The sequence below is a fragment of the Chrysemys picta genome, chromosome 18 (assembly GCF_011386835.1).
Source record: "Chrysemys picta bellii isolate R12L10 chromosome 18, ASM1138683v2, whole genome shotgun sequence".
Taxonomy (NCBI): domain Eukaryota; kingdom Metazoa; phylum Chordata; order Testudines; family Emydidae; genus Chrysemys; species Chrysemys picta.
In genome coordinates, this window is record NC_088808.1 from 16,172,537 (window position 1) to 16,192,064 (window position 19,528).

Below are 19,528 nucleotides of genomic sequence, written 5' to 3' on the forward strand. Positions count from 1 at the left end.
TACCATGAAATATGCAGTTCCGACTTCTCTCTAACACTAAATATAGGGGAAAATGGCCAACCATTCCTCAGGAGACATGTTCATTACCATTTGCCTTAAATACTTTGAATGGTTTTGTAAAGGATGCAACAAACTCAGATCGTGATAAAATGCAAAGTTACCCAAACTGCAAAAAAGCCACATCTTGCTGCCCATCTCTTTACCTAAGACTGAATAAGGAGAGCCATGTTCATTGCCTAAGGAATATGGTTGGTAGGTGTAACAGTGAAAGCTTTCCACCATAAGAATGTAGTTTTGATTAGAGGCTTTAATTCCTCAAAATTCAAAACCCGAAATTAGTTTCTCCTTGGCTTAAGGAATGCATGACCCAGTGATTAGCAGCAAGTGAACAAAGAACAATCCAAAATTTTAGGGACAAATTCTGAGGTAAGATTAAATGGAACCTAAACTATTGTAATTTTTTCGGTCCATCAGTTCATAAGTTGGACCAATTTAGACACAGTTATATCCCATTCCCCTTAATGCAAATATTCCAACCCTTACACTTCACCTCTGGAACTGGCTTTGTATTTCTTTCCCCTGAGCCTTATCAACAAGACACGATTTGCCAGGCACTATATGCCAGACCTTTTTGTATGGGAGAACGTTCCCATCTACCTGGGGCTTTTTGAAGGAATTATGCAAACTGAATTTGCATTACATGTCCACAAGCAAGACAATTATTTTTCTGTTCAGGTACCTACACTGAAATTTTCTGACTCGGCATCAGGATAGCCAATTACAAGCTTAAAATTTCAAACTCAATTAACATACAGACTGGCTGAATCAGTTTTCTGCAACTAATTATCTGTAAGTGCCAATATGTTATTTCACGTGTGATTTTCCTATGAACTTTGGGGTTGTTTTCTACCCCATTATCCAAATATAAACAAAATGGAATAGACAGAAGCCTCCAAAGCCTGCTGAAAAGTGCTGTCAACCATAGCATGACCTTTTTGGGTTTTTTAGAAAAAGAAAAAGCTGACAGTGTAAGAAAATTAAGTCCTATAAATTATTCACAGGCCGGGTGCAGTGATGGCAAGACCACTTATCATACTACAATATTCACTCTCATCTGGGATGCACATATCGTTCTGTCCTGTATGACCTTTGCACCCAGAATGCTAGATAGGTCAAATAGTAGCAAGTGAGCAGGAGTATGTGCAATGGGACCAGTTTTCACCAAGCAAGTCAACTTTACTTGCATTGACAGAGCCTTTAAATCCAATTTGGCAATCTTGTGTTTGGGGTCACTTGCAGAGTTTTAAAAAATTAAAAGGTGAGGTAAAATATATAAAATTTCACTCCTATTCATCAACATCATCAATCAAATGTATATTCACACCTTGCAACCTTAAAAGGAATAGTAGGATCACACATTTCTTTGAAGCCTCTGTCTCCTCTCTCTCGAAGCTGGGCTGGCCTAAAAAAGTTCCAGATATAGAATCACACCTGGAATTCTTAAATTCTGAACAAAGTCCCTTTTTTGCATTAAATGGTGAAACATCTGTGTTGCAATGTTTAGTCCTTTACATTAGCAACAGGATGTAAGAATGTTTCACTGAGGGTACATCTATACTTACCTCTGGGTTCGGCGGTAAGCAATAGATCTTCTGGGATCGATTTATCGTGTCTTGTCTAGACGCAATAAATCGATCCCGGAAGTGCTCGCCATCGACGCTGGTACTCCTGCTCCGCGAGAGGAGTACGCGGAGTCGACGGGGGAGCCTGCCTGCCGCATGTGGACCCGCGGTAAGTACCTTGTAGTTTGAACTAAGGTACTTCGACTTCAGCTACGTTATTCACGTAGCTGAAGTTGCGTATCTTAGTTCGAACTGGGGGGTTAGTGTGGACTATCCCTCAGTACCATAACTATATACAATGACAGTTGCAACCTCTCAATTTTTCAGTTTCTGTACCTATTTAAATAATAGCATCTTGCACTGCTGGACTGTAGACTTAATCCACTGATATCAGCAGAGCACTTTAAGCTCTTTGCATAAAATGGACTACGTGCAATACCTTACTGAACATGGCCACCAAGAGGAGGTAACTTTACTCAACAGTCTTCTCTAAAAACAAAGTCTTCAGAAAGATTCTTCTCACTTTTCAGCAAGAGGCACTCTCCACACAACCGTAGGGGCTACAAAAATGAGTTTGCACCATTAGGATTCAACATCAAATCTGCTGAAAAATAAACAATTAACAGTGACAGACCTTCTCTAGCCCTCCCCCTATTGGCTTCATCAGGTTTGTGAAGGTGCACTAAAGGGAAGCACAGCCAAATGACTGATAGGGACAGGGACAGATACAATCTATGATTGCCCAGAAAAGTATGAGAGGCTACCTACACTCAATCAGCATTTAATTGCAACAACCCCACCTTGAATCATCAGTGAAGACTGAACCAGAGACTTTCAATTCAGGCTTATTACCTGTGCTCTTATGCTCTGTGGGGACCAGCACTATAGGTGGACATGTTACCCTTAGCTAGAGTGCTATAGGAAAAAAAAAACACACAAGTTTTAAATCATCACACTGCTGAATAAGTATGTCTGCACTAAAGAAGCTGTGCTTAAAGCCTAAATTTATTTCAGAACTTTCAATACTAAAATGGGGCAAATGAATTAGACACACTGTGACTGCTCACCACATATTTTCTAACCGCTCAATACCCGCAGATTTTGCTAACATTTTTCATTACAATTTTAGTAAAGGGAAACATCTGTTTCCTCTCTCAAAAGTACAATCCATCTTCCAAGCTGCCACATGCCTTTGAAATTGCATGTTTATCAACACTATACTCTCTTCCAGAATAAGAGCAGCATAGAGAACCATCCTTGCAAAGAAAAAAATTCTAATAGCATTGTTTTTTAATTATTCCAGTTTTTTAAAAAGTCAAAAACTGTGAAACACACACAAAATGAACCTGAAGTGTGTTACAGAGTAACAAAGTAAATGACACATACTTTTTGAATACAAAGTTTTTTTTATAGTTCACAAAAATAAGTTTGCCTCCATTGTGAATTTTGTAGCAAAATGTACATTGTACATGGATATTCTCATTAAAATATCAGTTATTCATGACAATGACTACAACTGACAGTTCCCAGAGAATGACTTCAGCACAAACACCCCAATATGACCATGTATGATCTGCCTATAACAGTAACTTTTCCCCACCTTTTCCCTTGTGCATTAATTGAAGTAAAAATAAAATAAAATAAAATAAAATAAAAGCCTCATTAGTACCTTGGACAGAGACTTCTTTTTTAATGGCCAAATGCATAGTGCTGCTTTACTACTCAGTAAGAAAACTTCACTACAGGAGGGAATGTGTATATTAATGTTCAGAAAGGGAATCAACTAATGAACCATCCGCATTCTTCAGAGCTCATCTGAAGGCCTGTTCTGTCCATAAGTCCCATTCGCTTTCCTTCTTGCAAGATCAGGGACTGGGTCATGCTACTACTGCCTGCAAGTGTCATGAAAAGCCTCAAGCGTTCGGAAATCTCTCCACGTAGGTGGAAGGCCATCCTGCAAAAACTTTCCACAGCGCTGGCATGGAGCCTGGAACAGCTTTATGTAACTTCTTAACCAGGTCTAAAAAGAAAAGCATAGAGAGAAATTAAACAAACTGGATATGGATGCTCCCCAATGTGTTATCATTCCTGTCAAACAAAATGATACTGAGGATCGAGAACGTACCTTGGCTTGGGCCCAGCAAGATATACAGTGATTTTATAGAAATGGAAGCATGCAGAAAACCACAAGGTCACAAGACAGCTGATTTTCATTTTGCTGGAGTCCCTACTCTCTCTCATTAAGCAACTTGGTAAACAGAAATTCATGCTGGGAGAAGAAGTTATTTGTAGCTAAAGGGTCACCATGGACAACCAATGCTCCTCACATTCCAACTGACATAGGATTATGCTCCATCATTCTCTGATACTTGTGCCCTGGTAAACTGGATATTGGTTTCTTTCTTTTTGTTATTCCTCTGCCACACCTCTGCTGCAGTCACAGTGCAGAAACCTGAACTCTTAATAGATGAAGATACAGTATATGACTTTCACATCAGGTTCACTAATTTTCTTTCTAATGTAGTTTGAAGATAGTACTTATTGGTCATAAAAATACTATAAAATCTTATATTTGATGATGCTGCTACAAAAGAAAAAATGTTGTCAAGTGATAAACAACAAATAACAGCTTAAAACATTCCCAAGTAAAGGTTTTCTCTCTTAACCAGGTTGTCATAGATAAGAATGTACATTACATAACTCAATTCCAAACTCAAGGAGATATGCAACTAAAAAACTCAAGACAAGCAGCTTCACAGTGTGAAGGATGCACATGAATCTTGTCATTTAAAGTCCTACTGAATTACATCAATAAGAGAAAATTGTTCTCTGAAGAAGAGGTCAAGTGAATTTATTGAAACAAATCCTTGCATCTTCATCAGAGCCTTCTCTATAGCAGCAGAATCTAAGGCAGTCAATAACTTTCCTCAAAAAGAACTAGATCATCTCTGGGTTTAACAGTAACTGTAGGGACATGGGCAACAGAATACTATAGGTAAGCTGCAGCTATTCACTTCAGCTCTGTTTGACTTAGCTTGCACCAGAGAAAATAAAATTGTCTGAACCATAATATAGAATTAAGTAAATGAAGTTAAATTGTACACTTAAACACCTTTTGAAAGAAAAATAATGTACTTCATTACATCCTGACAAATGGACTGAACACCTGACATGTAAAAGGACCGACACATTGATACTTATGATGAGCTTGTGTTTTTGCTTTGTTGACGTTTTCAGTAGTGTTTTATCAAATCAATATGACAGGTCCACGCACAGGCAAATGTGCTACTGGTTCTTGAAACATTAGTTTTCAGGTACATCCTGCAACATGGATTGGACCAGTAAGGCCTACTTCTGCCATTTTGTAGCTAAAGACTCTCATTGTAAGATGCTCCCTAATAGAAAAGTGTTTTACACAAGTATTTTAGCTTGGTGGCCATTTTATAAATTAACTAAATAAATGCAACAGGTAAAGGAGTTCAACAGTTTTGAAATCAGACTTCTAACAACTGGAACATGAAAGAGCAATTTACAACTTCCCACATGGGAATCTAAGTTTTCTCCAGGAGTGGTGGAGACTGATGGGAGACAAAGCAAACCGGATCCTGATTTTAAAAAATGCCCATGTCTCTATCACTTATTCTGGACAGTTATAAAAAAGTTGAAATAAATTTTATGAGCAGTGAAAAAGTGTTTCTTTGACAGTAGGTGGGGTAGATTGAGCCCTAGCTGTTTTCCACTGCCAAACTATATCCTGCCAGAAAGAGTACTGAATAAGGAACCATTGTTCTTACTCACCAGACAGCAGTATAGTTTATACAGAAATCTGTTTTTACAAACAAAATTATAAATATATTCAAAGTTTATATGTGGTGAACTGAAATCTGTATACTGAGACATAGATTGGTTTAAATAAATTAGTATCAGAGGGACAGCCGTGTTAGTCTGGAATAAATAAATACCTAAATAAATTAGGTAATTCTTAATAAATAGTACTACTTAATATTTCAGAATAAATCATTCTTTCTGGTAAAACTGTGGGACAGGTCTGTGGGGGTGTGTGCGCGCATGCGCACAAGTGCGCACTTGTCCCCTCTTGATTCCGAGAGCCGGTCTGTGCCAGCCGTGGCAAGAATTATGCCAGAGTTGTGTGGTCCCTGAGGAACCAGGTATGAGCTGAAGACTGACATTGCAAAGTGGAGTGCCAGCCAGCCCCCTACCGACATGTCCTCTCCCATCCCTCAATGTGCACTCCATGCCAGAAGGTACGGTTGGTAAAAGGCAGGGCTCTGCTGCTTTTACGCCAGTTAGGGGTTCTCCTCAAATGGGAATTCTCAGCTGGCCAATGACAGCCAGAATCCAGCTCTTTTACATTGCTTGAGTCCAAAGGGGACAGATCATAACTGAGAATTTGGCCTCATTTGCATGTCAGTTTCAGAGCTGACCCCAGACCAGTTTCACAGATAAGATTTAGCAAGCAAACACTGAGAGCTATAATGAGTTATACAGTTGTATATACAGGAATCTTCGAATACCATCCATCCCAGTGTACTAAGAACGGCACTATTTACTTTAAAGAGTATTAATTACTAATAACATTGGCTACCTTCTTCAGTTGTGGGTTGAGGAATTTAGTAAATAATTATTTTTAACCACTTTAAATATGGGCAATTACTCTGTGTAACAAACTGCCTGGTATCACTCACTCTCACCAGGCTGAAGTCCAGCTGGAAGAATTTCTTTTAAAATAAGCTTACCATGAAGGATCTGACCACCACATCTGGCATCTGGGGCAGCTGGTAATGCAATAAAGCAGTGGTTGCATGATCTGTCACCTGTACCACAGACAGAAGGGAAAGACCTCCTTATTAATTCATTGTTTCAGACAAAGATGTGCTACTTTAAATAGAAACAGCATAATATCTCAAAGGGAAGATGTGAAAAAGAATTACATGACACCCAAGATATTCAGAGAGCAACACAAAGATGTTTATGTGGCTTTCTCAAACACAGTCCCATTCTTTAGCTCTCTACACAAGATAATTCATTAAGACACAAATGTAATTAGTGTTTTCATCCACAAACACTAAAAACTAAAAAGCACCTTTAAAATGCAACAGCATGGTAATAGCTAATAATATAGGGAGGAAACAGGGTTTAAGTCATTAAAGAAGGGGTCTGTAAGCCAGGAGAAATAGGTTCTATTCCCAATTCTGCTAATGACTCACTGAATGACACTGGGCAAGTCACTTAATTTTTCTATGCCTCCGTTTACTGACCCACCTTTGTAAGGCACTTTGAGATCCTTAGGTGGAAAGCACTATAGAGGTTTTCTATATAACTTATGATAGGCAAAAATCTTGAGAAAAGAACAATGTAATATTCAAAACAAGAGCTACATCAAGGAATTTGCTTAACTTGTATTTTAGCCTTCTACAGTGAAGAAGAGTAGAATAATACCCTCCTGGCTGTGGCTTTACAAAGGAAACCCAGTGTGCACTACAGAGTCATTAACAAGCTGAACCACTAGCAAACAGCTTCAGAGGAAAATCCTAAGTGTTCTCTTCTTTATAGGCCTACATTTCCTTTTTGCCATTTTTCCTAAGTTTTATGTTCCCTTAAGTCACGTTGATTTACTCTATGGAGGAAAAGATCCACAGTGATGAAGCAGAGAACTCACTAATTTTGAACTCAGAGAACTAATTTTATTCATACACAAACAATTTTCCCTTTTCTGGATGAGGAAAATTATTTTCAAGTTTCAATTCCAATACCAAATGTAAATGGTCTAGGTAGACAATCTTGTGGGAAAAGGAGTGGAAGACCTCTTAAAAGTCAAGCTATTTTATACTATTTTAAAAAATGATTCCACTCTTCCCCACAAAGATTTCATATTTGACAGCATTATTTATCTGTACAGTACCATGTTTTCACGGAAAAATGGATACCCTCTTCTAACAGAAAAGGAAAGAAAAGATCATTCTTAAAGTCCCATTTAAGGTTGTTTACATCAAACTGATACAGATTTAGCACTCTTCTTGGTCTCCTCTGTAACCAAGACTCTACAAATATGTTCATGGTCTACTTACCAATTTACACGGGGAGAAGGTTTCTGATAGCAGGGGGCTTTTTAATCTACCAGACAAAGTCATGACAAGAGCCAATGGCTGCAAGTTGAAGCGAGACATATTCAGACTGAAAATAAGATGGAATCTTTGTTTGACAGTGCTGGTACTTAACCATTGGAACAATTTACCATGGCTGTGGTAGACACTCCATCACTGAAGTCTTTACATCAAGACTGAGGGGCTTTCTAAAAGATATGCTGTAGCTCAACCATAAATTATGGGCTTGATGCAGGAATTATTGGTGGAATTCTCCTGCTCATGTTATACAAGAAGTCAAACTGATCCCTCTTGACCTTAAAAATCTATGACTATGATCTTATGGTGCTTACCAGCATCACCCTGGATATAAGAATATCAAATTATATCATTGTCCAGTGGTTAGTTGTGTTCTTGTAGTTTTTTCAAGAAAGAGACAAGCGCCTCTCTAATTCACACAGTACAGTTGGTTACCTCAAACTTCCTATACTGATAGTTGGACCAATGAAGCCTATTTTTCATCAAGCCTCATTTTAAAGCATATTTAACTGAATTTAAACTAATACCGTGAAAAATACTAATTTCTTTGGGCCAGATTCTGCCATCAATTATTCATGTAGACTAATACATTATTCTGAAAATAGCCCCATTGATTAAAATGGTACTACTTATGGAGTGAATTGCTGCTGACTGTGAATAAGATTATCTTTAGGGCAGGGACTATATTTTCCCACGAGTGTGTACTGTGCAGAACATAATGAGGTCCTGACCCTAACTGGGGTCTTTGGGAGCTACCACAATATAATGATAATTAGCAATAAAATAGTTAATTATTAACAACAAACAATAGTAATTTACAGCTTCCTAACTTAAACCAGTCAGTCATTTCTTTAATTAAATCTCATGGATTATGTTAATCTCTTCACACTTCAAATCCTACTAGCTATTTTTTTTTTTTTTTTAAAGATAGCACTCAGATTTATAGGACAGTACCAGACTTCAAAAAAACAGGCAGTTCTAAAGATATTTATGAGTAACAGTTCCCCTTCTACTGATATTTCTACCTCTAATGAACAGTATTTTCCCCCCGAAAAACAAAGCTGTTTTCTCTCAGCATTGAAGATGTGGGAAAAAGTTGCTTGAAGAGAAATATTGCCATTAACCAATTCAAATTCACTGGCTACTTTGGCATAGCTGCACATATGCTGTTCCTATTGTGATGTAAAGCTAATGAGATTCCACAGGGAGATAAAAGCCATCCCCGCACTGCTGGAACACTAATAATGTTTTCTGAACAAAAAGGAGGCGATTCATACCATAAGCAAGTGCTGATAAAGAAAAAAAGATGCTCCTAAAAAGATCAAAGTGGGTGTCAAATTTTGGGAAGAGGAAAGGGGGAATAACACCCCACAAAAGTAGCAACAAACATTGTGATACTGAACAAAGCAAAGAAAAGAGATGCAAAAGTGTCAAACTGTCTAGTGGACGGGGGACCAAACAAAACAGAGATGAAAAGACAAAGTGCAAACTGTCCAAGATTAAAAAAAATTAAAAAGAAAGGTAAGATCAATACAGAAGGCTTTACTAATGGAAATATTATTTCATGCCAAACCAAAGTAAATTGCACATACACCAGCTCATTTTGGGGATATTTTTTCTTCCATTCAAGTTGGAGTTGCAAGATAATTTATTTTGTGTGTTGAACGACATTTTGTATATACAGGACTTGTTTTATTAACTTCTCTTTTACAGTTATCACTTCTCTACACTATCTTACAACATTTCTGTTCCCCTCACCTGTCCCCTTTTTTCCTGATTAAGTTGTCCTCTAGCTAGTACACAAACTGATTAGACAACTACTACTCTGAGTTGCAGAAAACCTCTTCCAAGAAATTTTGCAAAAAAGCTTCAATTGTCACAATTCATCTTCTGGAAAATACCTGTGAGTTTTTCCAAATAAAATGCAAGATACACTATTGAAGTTAAAGACAGGTTTTGCTAAATGAAATATCTATCATTTAACCAGACACGTTCACATTTTACAGCAGAGCCTCAAAGCAAAAAAAGACTCCAGTTACAATAAAAATGGACTGGTAGAAACATGCTCTTGGGGTCCTGTCTTCTGAATGAACTTACATTTCTACTGGACTGGATGAGCAGATTTTGGTTTATCAAAATACAATTGTGTTTAAATTTGAATAGAATCACTTTCCCTCTTGTTAGCAGTTATTTAGATTGATCTCTGGCACCAAACCTAACATTTTTTTGTTCATTTCTGCTTATAAAACTGCTTATAAACGTAAACTGCTTGAATGCACATCTTTCTTCCAGTCTAGAGAGATGCCTGCATTCTGAGTTCAAACCGCAGATCACCAGGCTTCCGTTGGGTCAAACCTAATCTTTAACATGACTTTATGGGAAAGAAATTTTCAATACTTTTTCTCTAAGAATAACAATTAGATCCCAGTAAGTGAGGAGAGTAGTCTGGGTATTTGTTCACTCTGAGAAACTACATGCTGAGCCCACATTGCTGCTCAGCAGTAGAGTGAAAAGGCAGGTACGCCTTAGTTCCTTATCGCATCTGACGGCTCAGCTTGTTTGCTTGGTAAGGTTATAAATAGCTCATGAGATCAACACACAGTGATAGCAACAAACAAAAAGCTTTGCTGTTTGTCTGAACCAACCCATCCTCAGCCTTTTTCCAAAATTTCTTATCCACTCAATGGTACTATAAAAGGCAGTGGTATATTATTATTCCTGGAGGTTTCACTTTTCAGAAGTGGACAGCAGGGACAGCTCCAGAGTTTTGGCCGCCCCCAAGCAACCAAACAACAACAAAAAGCCGCAATTGCGATCTGCAGCGGCAATTCGGTGGGAGGTCCTTCGCTGCGAGCAGGAGTGAGGGACCGTCCGCCGAATTGCTGCCAAACAGCTGGACGTGCCGCCCCTCTCCGAAGTGACCGCCCCAAGCATCTGCTTGGTAAGCTGGTGCCTGGAGCCAGCCCTGGTGGACAGTATCCAGGAATGACAAAATATCAGAATTTCTGGTGTTGCAGATTCATTTAAAAAGTACAGTCTTGTTTATGGGTGGGTCAGGGTAAATGAGTGCTTCCAAAATTGTGACAAAACCCACAAAGGTAGGGGTGTTACTTTGCACTATTATGAAGGGGACCTATTAAATAGTCTGGTTTCTTACTATTGAGGCTGACAGGGGCTTAAAGAACTAATAACATAGGATGTTAGAATATAGGAATTGCTATACTGGTTTATACCAGTTGTTCCTCTGTTCTAGCATCCTGTCTCAGAGTGGCCAGTAACAGAGGTTTCAAAGGTGCATGTAAAATCCCTGTAGTGGATAGAATTTTTTAATCTAGAGGTTGCCTTATGACCTCAAACTTAAGGGCTGACATCCCAATCTAATGTATCTGTGAATGTTCTCAAGATACATATAAGTGTCTATTGTTTTAAAATCCTACTAAGCTCTTGTCTTCCATGTGATACGGTAGCAATGAGTTCCATAGGTTAATTATGCCCTGCGTAAAAAAAATTCTTATCAGTTTTTAATGTGCTGCCTTTCAATATAATTTAATGCTCCTTTGCTCTTATTGAAAAGAGTAAAGAAGAATACTTGGAGATGAATGAGAGGCAAACAGCTCCTATCTTCTCAATTTCTCTTTCAGGAAAAAGCCTGTGAATCCCATAAAATAGGGGAACAAAAGAACTTTGGTGAGGTCACAAAACACAGCAAAGAAGAAATAATGTATTCATACATTAATTGTGAGATTAAAAAACAATTGTGATTAATCACAGTTTTAATCGCACTGTTAAACAAGAGAATACTATTTATTTAACTATTTTGGATGTTTTCTACATTTTCAAATATATTGATTTAAATTACAACACAGAATACAAAAATTGTACAGTGCTCACTTTATATTATTTTTTTATTACAAATATTTGCACTGTAAAAAAGAAACAAGAAATAGTATTTTGAAATTCACCTCATACAAGTACTGTAATTCAATCTCCTTATCGTGAAAGTGCAACTTACAAATGTAGAATTCATTATTATATTTTATATAACTGCACTCAAAACCAAAACAATGTAAAACTTTAGAGCCTATAAGTCCATTCAGTCCTACTTCTTGTTCAGCCAATTGCTCAGACAAACAAGTTTGTTTACATTTGCAGGAGATACCGCTTCCCGCTTCTTATTTACAACGGTATGTCTACATTGGAAACTTCAAAGCGCTGCCGCGGGAACTCTCCTGCAGCAGCGCTTTGAAGTGCGAGTGTGGTCACGTCTGAGCACTGGGAGAGAGCTCTCCCAGCGTTCCTGGTAATACACCTCCACGAGGGGATTAGCTCCAAGCGCTGGGAGCATGGCTCCCAGTGCTCGGCGCCTGTCTACACTAGCGCCTTAATGCGCTCAGACTTGCTGTGCTCACGAGGGTGATTTTTCACCCCCCTGAGCCAGCAAGTTAGAGCGCTATAAAATGTAAGTGTAGACAAGACCAATGTCACCTGAAAGTGTGAAGAGGCACTCGCATGGCTCTGTTGTAGCCGGCGTCGCAAGATATTTACGTGCCAGATGTGCTAAACATTCATATGTCTCTTTACGCTTCAACACCATTCCAGAGGACATGCTTCCAGGCTGATGACAGCTTCTGCTCGATAACGATGCAAAGCAGTGTGGACCGACTCATGTTCACTTTCATCATCTGAGTCAGAAGCCACCAGCAGAAGGTTGATTTTCTTTTTTGGTGGTTCAGGTGCTGTAGTTTCTGCATCGGAGTGTTGCTCTTTTAAGACTTCTGAAAGCATGCTCCACATCTCATCCCTCTGAGATTTTGGAAGCCACTTCAGATTCTTAAACCTTGGGTCGAATGCAGTTGCCATCTTTAGAAATCTCACATTGGTACCTTCTTTGTGTTTTATCAAATCTGCAGTTAAAGTGTTCTTAAACCGAACAACATATGCTGGGTCATCATCCGAGACTGCCATAACACGAAATATATGGAAGAATGTGGGGAAAGCTACGGTGCAGGAGACATACAATTCTCCCCCAAGGAGTTCAGTCACAAATGTAATTAATTAATTATTTTTTTAACAAGCATCATCAGCATGGAAGGATGTCCTCTAAAATAGTGGCCGAAGAATGAAGGGGCATACAAATGTTTAGCGTATCTGGCACATAAATACCTTGCAACACTGGCTACAAAAGTGTTTTGTTTTTGAGTGCAGTTATGTAACAACAACAAAAATCTACATTTGAAAGTTGCACTTTCACGATAAAGAGATTGCACTACAGTACTTGTATGAGGTAAATTGTAAAATACTATTTCTTTTGTTTATCTTTTTTACAGTGCAAATATTTGCCATCAAAAATAATATAAAGTGAGCACTTTACACATTGTATTCTGTGTTGTAATTGAAATCAATATATTTGAAAATGCAGAAAAACATCCAAAATATTTATAATAAATTTAAATTGGTATTCTATTATTGTTTAACAGGGTGATTAAAACTGCAATTAATCATGATTAATTTTTTAAATCGAGTTAATTTGTTTTGAGTTAATTGCTTGAGTTAATTGCGATTAACTGACAGCCCTAATAAGCTTGTATTCTTAGCAACTCAGGTTTTGACAGAGCTCACATGCATATGCTCCGTAAGAAATACACCTGGAAATATTGAGCTTGGAGGAGAGAAAGACCACTTCATCATGGAACCACAGAGCCTTGAGGCTCAGAGAAATCCAGGAAAGAATGAGAGATGGTGTGTAGGCAGCTCTCAGTAAGAAAAACATAACAAATGATTGAAGTTTCTTAAGTAACTGCTTCCTCAATACAGTATGGAAGAATACAGGAGTTTTCCTGAGGGTAGGGTTTGGTGGCTGTATCCAAAACCTCTGAAAATCAGAAATATTTAATCTGCTTGGTTTTCTTATTTGGACTTGATCAGACATTTAATCATTGTTTAGCCAGCTACTTAAATACAACCAAGTACTGATCATGCAAGTAAGCAATCAGCCAGGTGACCCTCGAACAGTCCATCTCCTCTCTGAGCAGGCATCATCAGTAGTCCAGTATTCAGCTCATGCATGCATTCATCCCACACATTGTTTTATTCAGATATTATTGACAAGAATACATCTTCATACATTACAACACTTGTGTGTCCTTGTAACGGTGACAATTGTGCCCTGAACTTCATTAGTTTGGGACTGCAAACCTCTTAGACAAAGACCCGGATGCACAGCAAGAAATGCAAATAGCATCATGCACTGTCAATGATGTACTACTGTCTCTCCTCCCTGAAAGAAACTAGCATTTGAAAATTTGGAGAAATAGAATCCCGAATACTAGGATATATATGACTACTCAAAGCACTCTGTTTGTGGAAGGCATGTTTTATTTCATATGTTCAATTCTCCTGTGGTTGCATCTTACTTGTCTTGTTCTTGCAGGATTTTGTACACTGTAATTTTTAGACTGTGATCATTTCCTTACATTACAAACAGCTTGTTGAATAAAAGATAGAAGCATGATTCGCCTTATAAAACATGTACATATGCATTCAGGTCTACACACACTATTTTATCATCCATAATGTCCTCCTACCTCTAGATATTTTAAAGATCATGACTGACTACACAAAAGAAAAAGCTAAGCAACTGTTTAACAATTAGCCAGAAAATACTGGAACTAGCTTGTTTGCTGGTTTCGCCAACTATCTTTTAAATCTCTTGAAGCTTGGGTTCAAATGTAGGTAGGATCTCAAAGAAGAAATCTAAAGGATTGTTTAGTCACAGCTGTACATGTGAAACCATCATACAACCAACTTGCAGTCTGACTACTGTGAATTGCTGTTAAGGGGTAACCCACTATTAGGCTACCAGGTGTGCTGTAGGTCAAGACTGAATTGGCAGGAATACATGAGAGTTTACGTGGTGCCTATGGATCACATAGCTAATTGGGGGGTGGGGGACAGGGGAAGAGAAGGAATAAATTACATTAGACAGAGAAACTAGATCTTGTTACTGAAGGGCTCAACTAATAGTTAAGACCACTAACTATTAGAAGTTAGCCACTGGTAGAGCGTTTCATTCACTACACTACAACAGAAACAACTATACCAGGGGTGGCCAACCTGTGACTCTGGAGCCACCTGCGGCTCTTCAGAAGTTAAGTATCAGAGGGGTAGCCGTGTTAGTCTGAATCTGTAAAAAGCAACAGAGGGTCCTGTGGCACCTTTAAGACTAACAGAAGTATTGGGAGCATAAGCTTTCGTGGGTAAGAACCTCACTTCTTCAGATGCAAGTACTTGCATTACAATAAAAAAGCAAGTACTTGCATCTGAAGAAGTGAGGTTCTTACCCACGAAAGCTTATGCTCCCAATACTTCTGTTAGTCTTAAAGATGCCACAGGACCCTCTGTTGCTTTCTTCAGAAGTTAATATGCGGCTCCTTGTATAGGCACCGACTCTGGGGCTGGAGCTACAGGCGCCAACTTTCCAATGTGCCGGGGGGTGCTCACTGCTCAACCCCTGGCTCTGCCACAGGCCCTACCCCCACTCCACCCTTTCCCACCCCCTCCCCATAGCCTGCTATGCCCTCGCTCCTCCCACTCCCCCTCCAAGCCTCCTGCACGCCACAAAACAGCTAATTGGGAGGTGCGGGGAGGCGCTGATCGGTGGGGCTGCCAGTGGGCGGGAGGCACTGGGAGCAGAGGGGAGGAGCTGATGGGGGGTTGCTGACATATTACTGTGGCTCTTTGGCAACGTACATTGGTAAATTCTGGCTCCTTCTCAGGCTGGCCACCCCTGAACTATACTGTCCTTTTTTCTTCTACTTTCCCTCTGAATGAGAAGCTATGAAGCTTGCTCCAGTCACTACAATATTTTCCTTCAGTTCAGCTACTTGGCATTCCACACCCCTCACCTCTATTTTTCAGATTTCACAGCAAAATTTAAACACAGTAAAGATTTCTAAATTACTTGTCTTATTCCTCCTCTTATGTTACTGAATGAAGACATGTGAGGTGTTAAAATAGGGAGGTTAAATATCAAAACAGTCACCGCACCTGCCGAGTTTAAATGTCAGAAAAATATGGAAACACAAACCTTTTCTTTATTGTTTGTGGTTTTGCCCTTTCAAATATTCCCCCCTTATTTTTAAGTTCCATTCTCTGAGACTAACCCTGCTGGTAGATTCGGTGGCTATGAAAGCTTATTCACCCCAGGATGAAGTTCAAGAAGTCTCCAGGGAACCTTAGTAAATGACTGTACATTTTAGCAGTAATGGGCCCACTGGGAGTTCTCCCCCTTGGTATTATACACACATGGGTATCCTGTCTAATAAGGAGGAGAGAAAAGGCTTGCTGACACAGCCAACGGTTGCAAACAAAAGTCAGGACAAATTTAGCTTCATTTGACAGGGTTGGATAAAGGATCACAGGTCTTTGGTCCTTAACCTAGAAAGTCATGCTGCAGTCCTGTGAGAATTTGACAGGGTTTGCAGCTTCCATGAGCAGATATCTTGTGCGCTCCAGATGTTGTTATATTGTCATTGAAGAGAGTTTGGGAACTACGTCCAGCTTTTTAAAAATAAATGTCCCTGCCCTTCAAAGGAATGATGGATTCTGCAGTGTTAAAGGAAACAGACACAGTGAAAGGGCTTCCTAGCCTCCTTGGTGGAAGTCATTGTTGCTCTTCTGAGAAGGTGAAAACAGAGCTATTTCCACAAAGGGTCAACACTGATTGCACAGAGAGAAAGATTTCATAGACATACAGATATGTTGTGACATGGGTAGACAGGTAGATAGAAATTCAAAAAATGGTGGAAAAACATTTATTCTGGAGACTTAGGAGTGCCACAGTAAAATCGTTTCTCCAACACTACTTTATCTGATACCCTTTAGCTCATGCTGCTATATCATTATTTCAATGTACACCTCTACCCCGATATAATGCGACCCGATATAACACGAACTCTGATATAACGCGGTAAAGCAGTGCTCTAGGGGGGCGGGGCTGTGCACTCCGGAGGATCAAAGCAAGTTTGATATAACGCAGTTTCACCTATAATGCGGTAAGATTTTTTGGATCCCGAAGACAGCGTTATATCGAGGTAGAGGTGTATTAAAAAGAATCTGATGAAGTTATTCTCCCATCGGAGAATAAAAAAGCAAAATCACAATAAGAGCTGAATATGCAGAATCACAGCACTTCCCACCAGCTGTTTACAAATGTTGACTATATTTTTCATAGGTCCTAGTTTTAACTTATTTCCCTACTAGTGCACAGTTATAGGCTCTGCTACTGCTTCTCAGGAACAAATAATATCTTGCATTTCTATAATGCTTTTCATCCAAGGAACTCAAAGCAACACAACCAAGATTCAGAGCTTCTGTGAGGTAGGAAAGTATAATCCCTATTTTAAACATAGGGCAACTGATCCACAGAGAGGTTAAGTGATTACTCAAGGTAGCGCAGTGAGTTAGTGACAAAGCTTGGAACAGAACTCAAAAACCCTTGCGTAACAGACCCTTGCTCAAGCCATTAGACAACACTTCCTCCCTCCAGCAACCATGTGCTTCTTATTTTAAACTAATCCGTTTTATATTATTTGATTAGTTTTCCTGGATAGGAATGATAAATAGTAATTTAATGTTCAGATAATTTAATTCTATTTCAATTATGAATGAAAACTTGTAGATTATTTGCAATGAAAAATGAACATAAGGACAGCCATACTGCATCAGACCAATGGTCCATCTAGCTGAGTATCCTCTCTTCCAATAGTGGCCAATGCCAGATGCCTCGGGGGAATGAGCAGAACAAGCAATCAGTGAGTGATCTATCCCCTCTTATCCACTCCCAGCTTCTGGCAGTCAGAGACTAGGGACATCCAGAACATGGGGTTGCATCCCTGACCATCTTGGCTAATAGCCATTGATGCATCTGTCCTCCAGGAACTTATCTAATTCTTTCTTGAATCCAGTTATATTTTTGGCCTTACAAGAAGTTCCACAGGTTAACTGTGTGTTGTGTGAAGAAGCACTTCCTTTTGTACGTTTTAAACCTGCTTCCTATTAATTTAATTGGGTGACCCATGATTCTTGTGTTATGTGAAGCAGTAAATAACACTTCCTTATTCACTTTCTCCACACCATTCATGATTTTATAGACCTCTAACATATCCCTCCTTAGTTGTCTCTTTTCCAAGCTGAAAAATCCCAGTATTTAAGCTCTCCTCATAGGGAAACTGTTCCATACCCTTAATCATTTTTGTTGCCCTTCTCTGTACCCTTTCCAATTCTAATATATCTTATCTTTTTTGAGATGGGGAGACCAGAACTGCACGCAGTATTAAAGGTGTGGATTTATGTGTCAATTTTGGTGGGTTTGTGTATATGATGTGCACTTGTGCTTTGAGAGCTGGGCAGAGAGACCAATAACTTATTTCCTATACAGCCACTAGATAGATAGGAGATGGTTAAAGTTTCTTTTCACTACTGATATGTATTCAAACTAGCACTCTACATATTTTATTGAATTTAATTAACTTAATATTTTAAAAGAAAATTTAGTGAGTTAAATGTGCTGCAATGACAGTGCTAGAGAACAAAGACTCCCTATTACCCACTGGAGAGGGGTTTGTGGGCAAAGGAAGTACAGGCTTCTCCCATACTTTCTCACCAAACTATCTCACTTCTGACCTGACGGGCCACCACCTAGTACATGCTTAAACTTCTGGATTGAACTGAGACTGCCAAACTTATTTTTTATGGTCATTTTGCACCTAGATACTACTCTGATTATTGCCCTATAAATATCTTAGTTAGAAGTTAGGTAAAATTATAGGGCCAACTAGCATCCAGTGTGATGGTGGCTATTATGTGGATTCTTGACAAGTAGGAACTGTACTGAGACCAACTTGCTTTACTAACTATTATGCAGCCACTGGTGGCATACACTGTAAAAGAATTCCTCATCTTTTTACCAATTACACTGGTCTACAATTTTTGAGAAGTCGTCTGCTTCAGAGATAAAATGTGCTATTTATGATGTATTTTGATGTGCTGAATTCAAATATGACAATTAAAACAACTGATTGGCTACTGTTTCTAAGATATTTAAGTTTTTACATTTTATGTCTATGTATATTGTGTAGATAGTAGAGTTTTAATCATAAATTGTAAACCTAGGTCTTTTCATGTGTTTATGGTTGCTTTACATGATAATATTTCACCTGTCCTGTTTATGTTACACTTTAAAAATCAGCAAAAGGGTTATATAAATAATATGTATTATGAAACAAAAGGCAAAAAACTATTATGTACATAGTTTAGTCCTATTCAGTGTCTACTTGGCGCTTCTTGGCTTGTCTCTTGTATTCCCAACTGGAGGCACCGTGCAGAAGTAACAATGGCTGGTATGATCTGTTGGCTCTCTCCAAATCATTGGCACTGCAAAAGGCATAGATTTCCTTTTCCTGTTCAACCACTGGTGAAGATTTGTTGCACAAGTGTTGCAGCATATGTGTGGGGCCCACCTCTTGTCCTGATCTCCAATTTTGCAGCCAAAATAAAGGTGATAGGCTTTCTTAACCATAGTGGTTATACTGCGCTTTTGTGATGCAAAAGTCACTTCACCACAAACATAGTAGAAGTTATCTGCACTGTTCACACAAGTACGAGGCATCTCTGCTCACTTGGCTAAACAGAAATGTGTCCCTTTGCAAAATCAAACACTGACAAATAAGAGAGCACGACACTGTATGATTTCTAGAGCTGATA

At 38.8% G+C, this 19,528-nt stretch overlaps 1 protein-coding gene across 2 annotated transcripts in view; it reads right to left on the reverse strand.

The window, feature by feature from the left end:
* Positions 1-3,008: 3,008 nt before the first annotated feature.
* MED27 (mediator complex subunit 27) overlaps positions 3,009-19,528 on the reverse strand; it is a 168,582-nt gene continuing 152,062 nt past the window's right edge. For both annotated transcript variants that reach the window (XM_005293301.4, XM_005293300.4), the window contains 2 exons: positions 6,380-6,457; positions 3,009-3,642 (listed from right to left, as the gene is read on the reverse strand). In XM_005293301.4, coding sequence (XP_005293358.1) covers positions 3,508-3,642; positions 6,380-6,457 — 213 coding nt within the window. In that variant the 3' untranslated portion in view covers positions 3,009-3,507. The remainder of the gene's footprint in view (positions 3,643-6,379; positions 6,458-19,528) is intronic.